This window comes from Macaca thibetana, chromosome 2 (assembly GCF_024542745.1).
Source record: "Macaca thibetana thibetana isolate TM-01 chromosome 2, ASM2454274v1, whole genome shotgun sequence".
In the NCBI taxonomy this organism is placed as follows: domain Eukaryota; kingdom Metazoa; phylum Chordata; class Mammalia; order Primates; family Cercopithecidae; genus Macaca; species Macaca thibetana.
Genome location: NC_065579.1, coordinates 32,945,143 through 32,962,981, shown reverse-complemented (window position 1 = coordinate 32,962,981; position 17,839 = coordinate 32,945,143). Strand labels below are relative to the sequence as shown.

Genomic DNA, 17,839 nt, shown 5'->3' with positions numbered 1-17,839 from the left:
ACTGTAAAGAAAGCAGATGTTGGACAAGTGAAAATATGGTAGAAAAGTGAAAACTCCTGTGCAGTGGCAGAATTTGTGACATTATTTGTCAAACGACCACAAGAAGGTAGCATAATATGGTGGAAATCATGTGAGACTTAGAGTCAGGGAGACAAAGGGGCTTAACTCCCAAATGCATCTTCACAATGATGCAATTTTGGGAAAGTGATGTCACCTCTCTGAGCCTCAATTTCACACATGTAAAATAACATCTACCTGAAAGTGTTTGTTAGGGGGGTAAAATTAGAAAATGCTGTTAAATACATAACAGAGTCTGGTATGTAGTGGGTACTAAAATATCGTCTCTCCTTTCCCCATTCACATCTGACAAATTCTTACCTTCCTCCCAGAACTCCCATAATCACCTCTGTACCCATCCTCTCCAAAACATTTTGCATATATATTGCAGCATGTTCTTTCCACAATTGTATCCTGAAAAACAGATCCATATCACATACTACTTTCTCATCTGTGTTAGTCTGTATCACATTACACACTAAGAAGACAAAATTCTCTCAATGTTTTTAAAATTATTGTAATTAATGGAACTTAGCAAAGGATGGCGTTTTTAAAAAGTACTTACAAGTTGCTTCAGTAAGACGCTTGGGAGGGATTGCAGTGTGATGCTCAGAGGTTGCTTATATGCAAACCCTCTGCCAAATTCCAGCTCCTGGAGCTCTTCTAATTTATGGACACCTTCCAGGCCAATGATTAGGAGTCCAGAGAATCCTTCACAATTTCAACAGGTGGGAGATTATGTTCATGTCTTTTGAATGATCTATCTTTGTCTCAGCCCCACGTATTCATCCATCATTCCACCATTCCCATAGCCTTCACTTGTCTTGTCTCAAACTGCATTTTGTTACAATTAAAACTAGTTTGTGGCATGCCTTCTTGAAGAATTGGTCTGATACCTTTCAATCCCACCAGCTGAAAGTTAAGCAGAACCACAAAGGACTCTCATAGCTCTCTTATAGCCCCCATTTTGTCATTTCACAGATGGTTTCCAGCCCTCGTTGTATTAAATTACTTCCTTCTAAGCCTATCCCTGAAGTTGACTTTTGGTTTACACTTAGGAATTGTAGCAGTCACTGTGACTGTTCACAAATATGCTGGCTCCCCTTCTTAAGGGCACATGATAGGACTGCACTTCTTCAGTCAGGTTATCAACACTCATTGAACCTCAATTCCTTACCTGTAAAATATTATCTATCTCATGAAAGTTAAAAGTGACCATATGGCTCACTCTAGCTAATTAAATGCGAGCAGAAGTGACATATGTTAATCCCCAGGAGAAATTTTAAGAATAGTACACAATTTGCCCCATTTCCTTTCCCTTGCCACAGCAATTACAAAAACAGCTGTTGGGATATACCCTCCTTCAGCCTGGGTTTTTGAACGGTGAGCAGGAGGCAAAGATGAACCACTTCTTACTACTTTAAGTCACTGAGATTTGGAGGTTGTTATTGCTGTATAATCTAGCCTATCCTACCAATGCAGGCATTAAGAGATCATCTGGATTTGTCCACAAAACAAAAATACAAATGAACAAGGGTATTTTGGAAATTCAACTAGAAATCACCTTGTTCGTCGAATTTCAAAACAAATATTACTGTTAATAGTTTGAACCAAAAAAATAAATAAATAAATAAATTTAAAAAAATAGTTTGAACAGTAAGTTCTTGGCACATACACACAAATCAGCTTTTTGCTATGGTAAACAAGCTGCTTGAAAATTGTGTGGTTAAAAGTTGTGTACATATTCTTAATTATTCCTTAAAACTAAATTCTTTGAAATGGAATTTCTGATCTAGCATAGCATGTAAGCAAAGGTTAGTCTCTTGTTGCATACTCCCAAATCCCCTCCAGAAAACATGCGACAACTTAAACTTCCAGTGGCAATCTATGCAGTGAATTAAGATGGGAGTAAGTTGTCATAAAAAATATTCTAGCACATGATTAACCAATGGAAAACATCATCCCCAGCAAAATATGTTGAATATACTTGACTGAAGAGGAAAAGGGGTGAAAGGAACTTGAACAAGTTGCTGGTTGTTCATCCTTAGATTGCTTTAGAGCCTTTACATGGCACAAAGTGGGAATGGTGAGAGCCATAGTGTACAGTTGGACAAGTTGTGCTGTGCAAGACCACCCATCTGAGAGAGCTAATGCATGGCCAAATCCAGCCAGCATACCCCTCACCACCCAGGAGCCCAATACACTTGCATCCATGCAGTGTATTGGATGTCTTTCTCTGATTGCACAAAGATGCCATATAGACTAGCAGCAGGAACTCTTGGAGATGGAGAAGGAGGAAGAATTAAGAGCAAAGAGAGGGGAACTACAATGCAAAGAGCAGGGCCCAGCTTTAGACTGACTCCAGAGTTTAGGAGAAAACGACATATGGACCCCAGATTGGCCTAAAAGAACAAACAGCCCCTCTCACCATTGAAGTAGGAGGTGTACCTTCAACCTCCCACCCTCAAAAGCTAGTCCTGTCTGAGTCAGAAGACCCCTGGTCAGTGTCAGGGACACTGTTGAAGAAGGCAGAGAGTCTCAGCCCCAAAACATCCTCTGGCCCATACGAAGAAGGAGACGGGGCATCAGCCTCATGAGCACTGAGCCCCACGCACTGGGTGAGCACACAGGAAGCTTCATAGAGTCCAGTGCCATCTGGAGAGCTGAGTGCCTCAGTTCCAGTGGGAGGAGGGAGGCCCACACTGGGCAACCCTATGCACTTACCTCTGCTGTGGAGAAACTCCGATGTTTTTTTCAGTCTCTTTAAATCATCATCCAGTCCATCTGTAAACACTAAAAGAACCTGTTGTTTATGAGAAAGGGGGTTGGCAGAGCCAGACAAGGAGGGAGGGAGAAAAGAGGAGTAGGAAGGAGGGAGGGTAGGGAAGGAAGAGAAAAGGAAGGTAGTAAGACAGTGAGAGCAGGGAGGAAAAGGGAAGGGAGGGAAGAGGAAGGAAGGGAAGGAAGAAAGGGAAGGAGGGAGGAAGAAGGGAGGGAACAGAGGGGAAGGGGAGAAGGAATGCATAAAATGGATATTATAAATTGTACATTTACTTAAAATGCAAGAGTGAGTTTTTCTGGTTATGCCTAGCCTTTCACCCTGTTCCTTTTTACTTATTCTTTTATTACACATTCATCTTTATTTCAATCTCCCATCCCCCTGAAGAAAAAGAGGATTTGAATCAGCTGAACTTATTTAAAACTACCTTCCAAAAATGCTTACAATATTTATCCTTATCAACCAAAAATACCAAAATATTAACAGAGAGGTGTGTGTGCATGTGTGGTGTATGCAGTGTGGGCGGGGGTGGAGGGGAGGAGGTGTGTGGGCGGGGGTGGAGGGGAGGAGGTGTGTGGGCGGGGGTGGAGGGGAGGAGATGTGGGGGTGGTTATTGCTATTTTCTGTTATACTTTGTAATGTATTTTCTACAATTGAAATGTGTTTATTTGCTCATAAGAAATTTTTTATTTAAAACAGGAATAAAAAATAAAACATGGATGATATTAGTCAAAAAATACATAAGGAAAAGCTAAATGTAAGTTATGAAGTTTGGGGATGTCATTTCCTAATAAACATCACATAAAAGCTTTCCATCTCTGTGGGCTTTTGTGAGTATACAGTTCAGAGAACAGCAGAAGGGAGGGAGAGGCTTGAGGGGTGAGCTGTACTAAATAGCTGTCACTAAAGACAGTTCAAGATGCTGACTGGAAAAATAGCAAGCCTACTCTAAATGGTAATGAGTGACCATAAAAAGCTAAGGAGTCTTAAAACACCATCCAAGTTGTCTTGGAATTTATATTATAGAAGAATATGAATCACTAAACTGTGGGCAATTTGAGAGCAGGGACTTTATTCTTATATTCCTACTAGCATTATTGAGCATAGAATCTCTAGGGCTTAAAAAATATTTTTTGTTGAATGAAAACACATCTCTTGTTGGTTCTTATTGGGTAACAGTACGGTTTTCCTCTGTGTAAGATCACCAATTAAGAACAATTTAGTTGGCCTCAGTCACAAAGCCTTGTCCATTCTACCCTACTTGATGGCTCCATAGCAAGGGTTCTCAGCATTTATTACCTTTACTTTAGCAGAAGAGAGATGAATAGCATTATCTCCCAAGGACTGCAAAAAGTTCACATCCATATTGTTATTCTTGGCAGCCTGATGAACCAAGAATTTCTGGATGATCTTATAACTGTATTTTTCAAAGCCTGAGTCAAAGATAAGTTTGCCATTTGAGCCAGGAACCAAGTAGCGGAATCTTGGGTTGATCTGATCAGGAATGCCACAGCTGATGTTAGAAAGCAAAGTCAACTGTTGCATCAGCTCTGGCAGTAACCCTTGAAGCTTCTGCTGAACTTGCTTTGAATGAGTTGAGATATCAATTCCTACAGACAAATCCAGGTTGCATCCTTTGAAGGTGAAGAAAATAAAATTAGTCATCTGCAGATGCATAGCTGAGCCTAGAAGATATCAGCCAGTCTAGCCCTAAAAGACAAACCCGCCAACCCACAGTAATATAAGCTAAATAGTGGTAGTTTAAGTTTTGGGATTGTTTGTTACACAGCAAAAGCTAACTGATACAATACATACTGTTTCATAGTTTTATGCCTCTGCAGATCCTATTCCCTTTGCCTAAAGTGTCTTTTCCATCTTCCCACCCCAGTCTGGTCCTTCAAGTAGTAGTTCAAGTGCCTGCCCCACCCCACTCCCCAAGCACTCTCTGGTTCTTGTCCCCACCTCCTCATGTTAAGTTATTAAATGCCCCCGCATGTCCATTGTTACTTTACTTGACCTTCTTCCCTACTAAACAAGGATTCCTTGATAGTAAGGACTATGCCATCTAATTTTCCAATTGCCCAGTACAGATGTTCATTAAATGTTTGATAAATCAATGAAGAAAAGCAATGAAGAAAAATCAAAAAAGAAAATATAAACGAGCCTTGAGTCTCTTTCAACAATAACTGGAATTATTTCCTTCTTCCCTGAAAGTGTTTTTCCTCATTCACCACCCATTTCAGCAGCATGGGAGCATATTAGAAAATGTCAGGAAAAAAATCACTCCCAATTTTCTGTATCTTATGTCTAAAAATATTTAAGCCCTCTTGGGAAGGTTTTCTCTGGAATTTGAAGGCCCATTAATATTTCAGGCTGTACCTATACACTTACCAGTATATAATAAAATTATGCACAAAATTCCACTAAAGATCAAAAGTTGATGGTCAGAGACACATCTGAGTTGGAATCCGGTTGGATGAATTAAAATGTAACAACCATAAAAGGGCACCTATTAATTACTTCTGCACAACAAGTATAACTTAGCACTGTCCAGGGCAATCCAGGACATGCAAACATTTTCTCTTTAGATCATCACACACTAGATTACATGATGATGTAAGGATCTGTGTCTGTAACAGAATCTGTATACCTGTATCGGAATCTGCAAGAACAGAACTGCAGATGGGGAGGAACAATTTGAGGGAAAATAAATATGTAGTAGACCATTCACCATGGACACTAGCTTAAAGTTTCCCAAAAACCTGAGCCATGAGCATTCAATCCCCTAAATGTCATACTCCACGCTAGCTGGTAAGATATATTTCTGTAATTGCCAAGACAGAAAATGCCTTCCTCTCCTCATTTCACATAAAATATCTTGGTTTGGTTTGGTTTTTTAAATATGTAATTCAAATTTATAAAAATGAGCTTTCACAGATGTAAATCCCATTTCTATATTGGACCTAATTTCAGAAAAAAAGGAATTTCCTTTTTGTAGTATGGCGTATTATTCCAACATTTCTAATTCACATTTTCACCAGGAACATTTCCAGCTGGCTCTGTTCTATAATTGACAGATGCAAGAAGCAATTTCCCTTCCTTTTAATGGAGAGGATTAAATCTTGCCAAGTAATCTCTAAGGTCTTTTTCAGGTTTGTGATTCTAGAATTCTATCATTAATGAGAGTCTAGCCCTTATTAAAGTGTATAGCTAATTCCATCAAAAAAGTTAAAGACAAAGTTGAAGATAAACCTAAATCCTAACTTACTATATGGGGCAAAATAAATTGAAAAAAGAAGCTAAATCCTACATCTCTTCTCCCCAGTGTAATATCTACCCACATATAAACAAAAAATAGGACTTTGATGACAAAAAAAAACTGAACTACTTAATGTAGGACGTACCATAATCCATGCTTCTTTAAAAAATAATTGTCTATGTGCATTCTTTTCAAATGATTTTCAAATTTGGCTAGACTACTGCAAAGTAGTTATATCTTTTAGTCAATATAAGCAAAGATATTAATTTAATGTCCTAGAAAATTGGACTTCAAAGATTTGGTGGAATGCAGGGTTCTCATCTTAGTCCTCCAAAACTGAGTCTCTGTTTCCAAAATAAGACCTGGCCCAGGCCAGTCACAGTGGTTCAAACCTATAATCCCAACACTTTGGGAGGACAAAGAGGAAGGATTGTTTGAGTCTAGGAGTTCAACCAGCCTGGATAACACTGGGAGACTCTGTCCCTACATAAAATTTTTTTTAAAAAACGAGCCGATGTCCACTCGCCTGTGGTCCCAGTTAGAGGTGAGAGGATCGCTTGAGCCTGGGAGGTTGAGGCTGCAGTGAGCTGGAATCATACCACTGCACTCCAGCCTGGGTGACAGAGTGAAATCCTGTCTTAAAATTTAAAAACAAAACAAAACAGACAAACAAAAATCTTGGCCCAAGTATGGCCCTAGTTTCTCATACAGAGGCTTCATAGGCATACATAATGCTCAGTGGTTGGACTTTTGACACCAAACTCCTGGGGAATTCAAACCCTGCCTCTATTGTTTCCTGTCTATGTTTTTTAACCTCTCCCTGCTTGTTTTTTCTTAATCTGAAATTGAGTATCATAATGATAGCGCCTGCTTCACATGGGTTTGATGTGCATGTTAGATGAATGTATACCATCTAACACATTAGAAATAGTGCTTTGCATTCAACCTTCAGTTAAAAAAAAAAAGGAAAAAAATAGTGCTACATACATAATGGAAAAAAACAAGTAAGAATCTTAATTGTGCCCCACCTGGAGCCTGCCCTGCCTTTAGAGTGCCAGTTAGATGGAATAAAATGTGTCCTTCTTACTTAAGTTGTCTATTACTTGTAGGCAAAAACATCCCACCTGATAAAATTATTTTTCTTAAAATACTGCTTGTTATCTCAGACTTGTGAGAAATCAAGTAAAATAAAGGATGAGAAAGTGCTCTGTAAATGTCAAAAGCCCATATTCTGCCTCCCAGCAGAAGGATGAGGGTGGCAGGACCTCATCAAGAGGCACACAGTTAAGTAAGAACATAGAGGTGAGTAGCCTCTTCTTTTCAGCCTAAAACTACCAAAAAAATAAAAAAATCTAGATCCAATTAAATGCACATCTATTTAGGGACATAACAACAAAATGATTTCCTTGTACACAAGTTCACTTGAAGGAATTTCGAGCTTTATGGGTTCCATTATATATCCTTTGATATAAGTCCATACTTTGCTATATTATACAAAGTTATACCATTCTATCACATCCTGGGCTATCCTGTACTATACCATACCATACATACTGTATTTCACTATACTCTGCTTTATTATGCTTCATTATACTATACTATACTATACTATACTATACTATACTATACTATACTATACTGTACTGTACTATACTGTACTATACTACTACTCAAAGTGTGATGAGGACCTGCAAAATCTGCATCACCTGGGAGCTTGTTAGAAATGCAGAATGCTGATCTGCTGAATTCAGGATCTGCATTTTAACAAGATCCCTAGATGATTCAAATGTATGTTTAAGTTTGGGAGGCCTTCAATCATCCACTGAAAGGCAAGTCCTGGGGAAGAAAAGCAGACCCAGACTGTCAAAAGGAACAACCCCTGTCTTTGCGCCTTGCAGCTTTGGATAAAAACTTGAGGAGATGGAATGGGATTAAGGATGACCTTGGCCATATGGACAAAGTAGACAGACCCCTGTACAGAACCTCATAGAGAAGACACCGTATTCTGTTTCACAAGAGAGACTGTCTAACCGACATTATTCTCTGCTTCAATTTCCCTCTTGACATGGCCAAACCTTCAGCACATTGTGTTTACACATTACAGTCTGATTTTGCCTATGCTATAAGGTACAAAAGGAGGAGCTGTGAGGACTTCCTAGAGACAGAGTTCTAATAAGCTTCAGGCCTTCAGAAGCCAAAGTGATGACAACCATGGGAATGATTAAAAGAATCCCCAGGGGAGGGCGAACAACAGCATCAGGAACTCAGGCCCTACAGGGTGATCTCCTGCTCCCCTCCTTGCCTAGTTAGAAGGATCATAGTTTTACTTTATTAAGAGAACCAATAGCATCTCTAACACCTACGATGAGCTTGTGGATCAAATAGCAATTCTCTGTCACTCACCTTGTGGATCACAGACCTTAGAAAGAATTTCCTTCTCCAGGTTCTGCAGGGCCTCAAAATTTACATCATGGTACACTTTGTCCTCGTCATTAGTGATCTCCAAAAGCTGTGATTTTTTGGCTTCTCCCACCCCAATGGCAAAAATAATTATGTTTTTGTCCCTGAGGGCTTTGGCTGGTATGATTACATTATCTTGGGCGACTCCATCGGTGATCACAATCAAATATTGTTGAACACTGGGTCTCCCTCCTTTTGAACTGTCAAAAAAAGGCAGAGTGAAATTCAGAGCTTTCCCAGTGCGGGTGCCATCCCTCATCTGCTGAACATCAAAGATGGCACTGTAAATGTCCACCTTTGAGGAGTATTGGTTGAGCCTGAATTCTTCCTGGGGGATTGAGCTGAACTGCAAAAGGCCAATTTGAATTCCATCAGTACCAATATTAGATTGGTTCACCATGCTCGCCACAAATCTTTTCATCTTTTCAAAGTCTTCTGGGGAGATGGATTCTGAACCATCTATCAGGAAGATAATGTCAGCTTTACTAGTCTTACAGGCTGGGAAAAAAGGAAACAGAACAGAACATTCATTAGGAATCTGAAACAAAACAAAAAAAAAAGAATCTGAAGTCAATTAATTACAAGTCCCCAGGGACAGTCTGGAATGGCATATACAAAACATGAAAATATTTTAGAAGGGAGTAGAAGAGGAGTTCGATGAAACAAATATTCTGCAACCCAGCAAAGTTGCTCTGCAATTCAGAGTAGTCTCAAAATAAGACACAACTGTATGATAAATATATAAAACTTGACCATCTTGCTTCATTCTAGGTTGTGGTCACTTTGAGTGTCCAATACTAAGCTGCCAACCAGTGAATCCATGATTAAAGAATGAAGCTGGCTGGGTGTGGTGGCTCACACCTGTAATCCTAGCACTTTGGGAGGCCAAGGCAGGAGGATTGCTTTGAGCCCAGGAGTTCAAGACCAGCCTGGACAACACAGCGAGATCCTGTCTTGGGTAAAAAAAATGCATAAAAGAATGAAGCTTATTTAAATAGATCAGGTACATATTCTTGGAGAGGTGGGAAAGGAGATTGAAGAAGAAAAAGTCTTACCCTCTGAAGAGCAGATGTCCTGTACCACTTCTTTTTGGATGTCCTTCAGTAAATCAAACTCATACACAAAAAATATCTTGTCTTTAGCTATTTCCTTAAGCTCATCAATGTTAGCTTCTCTTACTCCAATGGCATAAATGATAACTCCGTTTTCTCTCAATCCCTCTGCAGCCTCAGCCACCGGGTCTGAAGATTTACCATCAGTGATGACTATAAGATATCGAGCAACATTGATTCGGCCAGTGTCTGCAAAAACCTGAGTCATGTTGTTCAAGGCCTCACCGGTTGCGGTGCCACCTCCCCCCTGCTGGATGTTATCAATGGCTACCTTCAGCTCTGCCACACTGGGATACTGGCTGAGGATAAATTGACTTTGAATTTTGTCTGAGTACTGAATGACTCCAAACTGTACTCTGTTGGGTCCGATCTGGAACATTTTTATCACTTCTTTCATGAACGCCTTCATCTCAAGAAAATCTTGTGGATTGATGCTGCCAGACCCATCAATAAGGAAGTAAATATCTGCCTTTTCGACGTGCACACAACCTAGGCAATAAAAAGAAGCAAGAACCCATCATAACAGAATCTGAGACGGTGAAGAACCTGAGCAATTGATCCCAATCTTCCCTCAGTACTCATTGTTCCCTTGGCGGCACCTGTGACTCTGCCTACGGGTACTCTTTGGCCAAGAGCATGATCAGCTGGCACACTAGGAAGACCAGAATGCCTGGGAGTCAGTCTAGAAGCAGCCACCACCCAATAACTCGCAGAGGTTGGTGGATAAAGACCCCAGCTCCCTTGTTCTTTGCATAGAACCACTCTAAGGTAAGTCCTGCATGGTTTCCCTGAGTCTCTAGTTGCCTGTAGCAATAACCTGTAGGTTACTCCTCACCCCGAATTGGTTCTTAAATCTCCACTTTCCTGTCAGCATCCCCTGGGATCACCACCCAGATAAATAATTTGCATCCAAATCGTTGTCTCAGAGTCTGTTTCTGATGAACCCCACTTAAGACATGAAGGAACTATAACTTGACATTTCTCAACTGGGGAAGTTAAGGAAATGAAAGTAAAATCAGAGCACATTTGAAGCTATGAATTGTTTAAGATTCCATTATTCTCTGCCTCCCATCCAAGTTATACTTTTTAAGGACATGGGCAAAAGTGTGTACATCCTAAAATTTAATTTAATTTAACAATTTGACTTAAGTTAATTTAAAACATTCTCTATTAAATGAGTCTGAATTAGGAAACAACAGATGCTGGCAAGGCTGTGGAGAAATAGGAATGCTTTTACACTGCTGGTGGGAATGTAAATAAGTTCAGTAATTATGGAAGAGACTATGGTGATTTCTCAAGGATCTAGAGCCAGAAATACCATTTGACCCAGCAATCCCATTACTGGGCATACACCCAAAGGAATATAAATTATTCTACTATAAAGACACATGCACGCATATGTTTATTGCAGTACTACTGACAATAGCAATGACATGGAACCAACCTAAATGCCCATCAATGATAGACTGGATAAAGAAAATGTGGTACATATACACCATGGAATACTATGCAGCCATAAAAAGGAAAGAGATCATGTCCTTTGTAGGGACATGGATGAGGCTGGAGCCATCATCCTCAGCAAACTAATGCGGGAACAGAAAACCAAGCACCGCATGTTCTCATTCATAAGTGGGAGTTGAACATTGAGAACAGATGGACACTGAGAGGGAAACAGCACACACCAGGGCCTGTTGAGGGGTAGGGGGTTGAGCGGAGGGAACTTACAGGACAGGTCAATAGGTGTAGCAAACCTCCGTGGCACACATACACCTATGTAACAAACCTGCACATTCTGCACATGTATCCCATTTTTTTTAGAAGAAATTGTTTTTAAAAAGAGTCTGAATTAAATGAGTCACCTTGTGTTAAAGCCCAGTCTCCAGGGCAAGTGGCTTTACATTTAATCCTGTCTCCTTGGTTACTAGCATGCTTGGCCCCCTTGCATCTCAGTTTCCTGATCTATCAAATGAGAATATTGACAGCTACTCAATAAGCTTATTGAGAGAAGACAGTAATATCATGTAAACAGAGCAGAGTTCAGTATTAAAGATGTAGAGTTAAGAGTAGCTGGTGTTTTATTTTGTCATCTAGTAGATTCCTTTAAAAAAAAAAAAAATCTTTTCTCCAATCCCTCTCAATAAGGGCAGCCCAGCCTTGAGTTGTTAATCTCTGGATTCCCTTGACCCCAGGAAGGGCCTTTTCATTTTCTTGGCTGAAAGGTAAGTGGTCTGAGGTGAGAATTGGGCTCCCCTGCTCAGGTCTTCATGTGGGAGGACCTGGGTCCATGCAATATGTGGGGCATACTTTAAAAACCCTTGTTGTTTATATGAATGAAATTCAAACGTAATTGAGTGTCCTATATTTTATCTGGTAGTGCTATCCTAGAGGGGCATGCATTGGAAAGAGGTAAATAGAAGCTATGATGATTTTACCAGAATTTTGTCTTGGATGATCACAATAATCATAATATCTACCATTTGTTGGTCATTTGTCATGTGTCAGATACTCTGCTAAGCACTTTATGTGTATGATTGATGTGAATGCTCGGCAACCTCCAGACTGTAAGAAATACTCTCTTTCTCTTTTCCCCCCATCTGCTAAGACTGACAAGAATGCAGGCAATATTTAGGGCCCTCAGCTCCTCTTGACGATCAAAGGGCCCTGGACTATAGTGAAGCCCCCTTGGGCTGCTCCTGTAGGGGCTGGCTGCAGAGATGCCCTTTCCTGCATAGTGGTCCTTTTCTCTGATGCTGGGCAGCCATCTTTGTGTCACCAGTGGATGCTGGGACCCTGCAAAGTTTGGGTTTTTGCCTTATTTTTCCACAATTTCCTCTTACTCTCCAGAATTCAGCAAACACTTACCATGGGGTAAATGACTCCTTTCTCTACCCCCTCTAAGCTACACTCCTTTCCAATGCATGCCCCTCTAGGATAGCACTACCAGATAAACAATCCTTCTAGACTCTGGGCTACTTTTTCTGATTGCGAGTTTCTTTTTAGCTTCTCTGCAGTATCAAAAAAAAACAAAAAAAACAACAACAACAAAAAAAAAACAACTCTCAGCTCTTCATAAACTGCTAGTGCTCCTCTTCTGTCCTTCTCATGTACAGAGTATAGGCAGGTAGGCACACGGAAATGAAACTCACATTCAAAAATTTTGTTTCCCATTCCCAGAACGGAGAAAGGAACTAAAAATATAGGTCAAAGAGAAAGATAGAAATTTGCTTAGATGTTTCAAATTTCTAGACCTCAGCACAAGTAATCAAGAAATTACCAGATCACTCAGTGTTTGTTTAACAAGAAAAAAAGCTCAGTGATTTTCCCTTGAAGACATGATTATAGCCTTGAATTTTTACCTCGATTATGTACATTTCAACGATTCTAATTTAAATCTATGATTCTAATTTGAATCTAAGAAATACTAGCATGGGTAAATAAAAATAGATAAGAAGACAGACAGACACAAAGATTTTCATAACAGCCAGTAAGTGCCAAATCTAGGACTTAAAATTTGGGCATTTATATGCCAAAGTACATACGCTTAACCACTATGTTTTTTCTGCTGTGTGTGTTTTTTTGTTTAACTGCATATGTAGTAGGAACTCTCCTGAGCAACCTCCACTTTAGTGACTCACCAGATAAACCAATGTTCTCCCTTTCCTTTGTAAAGCATGAGTGATGCTCCCATAAAACACTGAGTGCCTGAAGTTCTGCTTCACCCAGTGAAAGAACAAGCTTACCAAGATGACTGGGTTTGTCCCCAGCTTGTTTATGGTAGTCTTGTTGTTATAATTACATAATTAATCAAATATCGTGCAAATGAACAGGATTTGAGTGTGAGTAAAAGAGGTTTATTGCATCTATGAAAACCAGTTTAACTGCTTAGAAAAAGACTCAATAAAAGAAAGTTGTTTTTAAAAAAAATTGCCAGTGTACTAGACAGCATTACAAAAGATGGCATTTTAAGTTTATAAAAATCAATAGCTATTTCTGTTTCTGTTTTGAATTATTTCAAAAGTCTTTCTCCTTCAAAAGAAACTGAAACTGGAAATTATTGATAACATAATATTCGATAGTTTAAAAAGAAAATACATGAAATCCAATCAGGCGGGCTCATACTCAAAGAAGCCTTGGCCCTATACCAAAAGATTGGCAAATTAGCATTCATTTATATGTATTAAGTTAATTTTTTAAATTTCAAGTATGTGAGAAACAATAGTTTCTGAGAAGAAAATAAATAAAAAAGAAAATAACATTTTAAAAATTCAAGTATGTTTGTATCCTTTTTAAAGTAGTTGCCTGTTTCAATGACTTAAGATTTGATCAGTCCACACTCGGTTTCTTAGGGCTTCTACTGTAAATATACACAGCTCTTCATCAAACTGTTAAAGCAGAAGGGGGCCAGGCATAGTGGCTCACACCTGTAATCCCAGAGTTTTGGGAGGCCAAGATGAAGGATCACTTGAGGTCAGAAATTCGAGACCAGCCTGGGCAACATAATGAGACCCTGTCTCTGCAAAAAAATTATAAAATTAGCTGGGCATGGGGGTGCATGCCTGTAGTCTCAGCTACGTAGGAGGGTGAGGCTGGAGGATCACTTAACTGGAGGAGTTCAAGGTTACAGTGAGCTATGATCATGCCACTGCACTCCAGTCTAAGTGACAGTGTCAGATCAAAATTTACATATTTTTTTAAAGGGAGGAAGGATAAGATAGGAGGTGCTAGAAATGTTGCCTTTTTACTTCGTTTTCTCCTGCATTGTTTGGCATCAAGATAAACAAAGTTTCCGTTTCTGGTTTTTTAATGAATTGACTTCAAAATCTTTTCTTTGTTGGAGGATAGAGGAGATGGGTACATGGAGCAACTAAAAAAAAACTTAAGAAAAGTTTTTTATTTAAAAATACCAAATTTGGAAAAGACCGTCCTACCTTCTTGTAGGGGATAGCTCATCCCTCTAATGGAAACTTTACTGTCCACCATCTCAGAGCAGAGCTGGTTTATAAGCTTGCTTCGTACTACAGAGAGCTGCAAAAAGGATTCCAGGGGGACTGAATACTTCCAATGAGGATATGATGCTATCTTCTCCAGGTCCTTACTCTCTGAGACATTCTGGGTGCCCACTGCATAGATGGTGATGCCTGCCCTTCGGAGGTGAGAAGCGGGTCTAGATACACTGTCTTGGGAGAAGCCTTCCATGATGACCACAGCTATCTGCTGCACACCGTGGTTGGACCGGCTGCCCTTCTCCTGAATGAAAACCTCGTTTCTCAGGAAATCTAATGCAGCACCAGTCTTCGTCCTTCCTCTTCTTTCCCGGTAGGTTAATTTGTCCAAATGCTCCAAGATTTTGGCTGGATTCTGAAATGTATCCAGTGAAAATTCGAGTCGTGGTTCCTCACTGTAGAAGACCAAGCCAAATCTCACAGTATCAGGATGAATGCTTAAAGAACTGACAATGGTCTTTAGGAAATTGACAACTTGTTGGAAATTGGGTTGCCTAACCCTGCTAAATTCCTCAATGAGGAATACTAAGTCAGCCCGGATAGCAGTTGTGCATGCTGCAAACAAGCAAAATCAGAAAGAAGGGCTTTAGCATAAGAACAGAATAATAAAGACAACATTAATATATAAAAGCTGTATTATGATATATTTTATATGTTACGTAGTATATTTATTATTATAACTATAATAATATATATCATATGAACTTATATTTCTACATTTTAGAATTCAATAGAAGCCTTTATTTGGCATGACGATCAAAGAACATCACAGGGTTCATACCTATTTCAGAAATTCTCACATGGAAGAGTATTCACATCACTTGCAAAATATTTAAAGATATGAATATCGACAGTAAAGTGCTTCAAGATTGCTTTTCAATTTATCTAAGTCCATCACAAGAATCTGAGTTTTGACTAATTTTTCTTCATTTTTCTAGTTTCAAGAGACCCTGGGTCAAATTCTCAGTTATAGGCCTGAAACCTCCTAAAAGATGAAAATTAACTGTGGCTGTTAATTTCTAAAGGTTTCTCTGATTAATGTCATGTCATCTTAACAGAGGCAGCCTGAAATGTTGCAAGTTTCTATGAAAAATCTTTATCCAAATATTAGGCTAGCTGGCTGTTTCATTTTGCTACAGAAGAACCTTCCCTTCCACTTACCTCATATGAAGGAATAAAACATAAACTTGCTGCCAAGAAGAATGCAAACACCACTCTCTCTATTTGAAACAGTGCCTATTGCAGGGAAACCCACTGTGTCCACATAGTGTCAAGGTCCATATCTGCTTTGATCTGTGAAAAAGGAAATCTCCCTAGCAGAGAGCCAAAATCATTCATGCAGAAGCTTGAAACCACTGTGTAAACGACTGAATATTGTAAAACAAGGTTTAGGGGCAATAGAATAACCTTTTAACTTTCTCTTTTGTCTCTTGGTGTCCTGAAATGTCCCCTGTGGTCCTTTTTCATAAAGAATCAAAATTCAATCCTAGATTTTAAAGGAGGATGTTGTCCACAATTTTAGCAAGTCTAAAACACAGACTCTAGAAACTCCAGACATCTTTGACATCTCCCTTCCTTCACCTTCTTATACCAAGGGCTGTTATTCTCCTTTCAAATTGTCTTCAGGATTCCTTCCTTTTCCTCATTATCAGAGCCACCCTTGGGCTGGGCCCAGACATCCTTTCCATGTGGCCAGATGACAGCTCAGCCTTAAAGTCCTTCTGAGTCTGAGGTGCCATTTGGAACCCAGCCTGCCTGCTGAAGGTTTCCTGAAAGACTGCTTTGGTCGTGTCATATTTCTTGTTTAAAAGTAATTTCCAATTACTTCTAGTGTCTTTGGGATCCTGTAGTCAGGGTCTATCATACCTAATCCAATCTCATTTCACTAATTCTGTACTCTTCCACTGATCCAAATTGGCTCCATTTTTAAACTTTCTTCCACATTCATCCAGACCATTCCCATTTCCACACCCTTACCAGGACGTAGACCCCTTACATGGTTCTTCCCCTTGCCCAGAGTACCCTCCTTCCTTCTCCTGTGTATTAAAATAACACCTGTTACTGAGGGACCAGCACAATTCCTTCCAGCTCACATCTTCTAGTATGCCCTCCTTTTGTACTATCTATCTCTACTTAATGTAGTACCTCCATAAGGTGTTTCTTAGTTCCTTATTACCACTGTTTGGATTTTCCTCTTCTTGTCGTATATGTGTTTGCCTTTTTTCTGCCCATAAATTTCCAAGGACCCCAAGCTCTAGATGTTGATAGGTCTGGGCAGAGTTCAGAGAAAGGAAAAATTGGCCACTTCTAGTTGTAGGGCTCAAAGGATGCTTCATCAAGAGGGTAACTTAAGAACTGAAGGGTAAATTTTGACTGTGGGCATCACAGGCTGATATTATAGTGTATTCAAGAGCAGAGACAGAGGTGGGAAAGCATGATATACATACAGCAAATGATGAGTAGCTCAGCTTGGTTGGTGAATAGAATGTGTACAAAGACTTAGCAGGAGATAAGGCTCAGTGGTTCTCAGCCAAGAGTGGTACCTATCTACAAGGGACATTTTGGAAATGTATGGGGATGTTTTGGATTACCATAATGATTCAGGGATGATGCTGGCAGAAACTAGGGATATTAAACCTCTGACAATGCACAGGACAATTCTACACTATGAATTGTCCTAACCAAAACGCCATCAGTATCTCCCTTGAGTGTCTTGGATGCCAACATAAGGAAGTACTTTATCTAATCTATGGGGAGAAGCCTGAGTGCTCCTTCTCCTGGAAAAGGTATATGGTAATTTAGATTCTTACTCAGAAATATTATCCCCTTACTCCTTATTCCATGGGAAGACACACTTTTCTACTCTACTCATTTCAACATAGCCATATGACTTGCTTGAGTCGATGAAATGTTAGCAGATGATGGCGCAGAGTTTTGAGAAATGCTTATGCCATTGGTTTTCTCTCTGGTACCTCTGCAATTACCAGGAGAAGAATACGCCCAGACTAGCCTGCTGATCCCAGGAATAAGATAAGAGATATGTGGAGCAGAGCCAAACCTAGATCAACCAACACCCAGACAAATCCCAAATCTGTGAAGCGGCCCAGATAATATCAGCAAAGCCATTTGTTTGGGCCCAGCCAATATCAGCTGTTCCTCAACCATCTGT

At 39.7% G+C, this 17,839-nt stretch overlaps 2 protein-coding genes across 2 annotated transcripts in view; one reads left to right on the top strand and one right to left on the bottom strand.

Moving 5' to 3' along the window:
- The window catches only part of LOC126947030 (60S ribosomal protein L7a-like), a 428,366-nt gene that overhangs the window by 360,894 nt on the left and 49,633 nt on the right, over nt 1-17,839 (top strand). The gene's annotated exons all lie outside the window — the stretch shown is intronic.
- LOC126947094 (collagen alpha-4(VI) chain-like) overlaps nt 1-17,839 on the bottom strand; it is a 105,984-nt gene that overhangs the window by 74,112 nt on the left and 14,033 nt on the right. The window contains exons 6-12 of the mRNA XM_050777724.1: nt 14,596-15,225; nt 9,611-10,156; nt 8,499-9,053; nt 4,136-4,470; nt 2,782-2,860; nt 623-768; nt 379-471 (exon numbers count right to left, since the gene is read on the bottom strand). Coding sequence (XP_050633681.1) covers nt 379-471; nt 623-768; nt 2,782-2,860; nt 4,136-4,470; nt 8,499-9,053; nt 9,611-10,156; nt 14,596-15,225 — 2,384 coding nt within the window. The remainder of the gene's footprint in view (nt 1-378; nt 472-622; nt 769-2,781; nt 2,861-4,135; nt 4,471-8,498; nt 9,054-9,610; nt 10,157-14,595; nt 15,226-17,839) is intronic.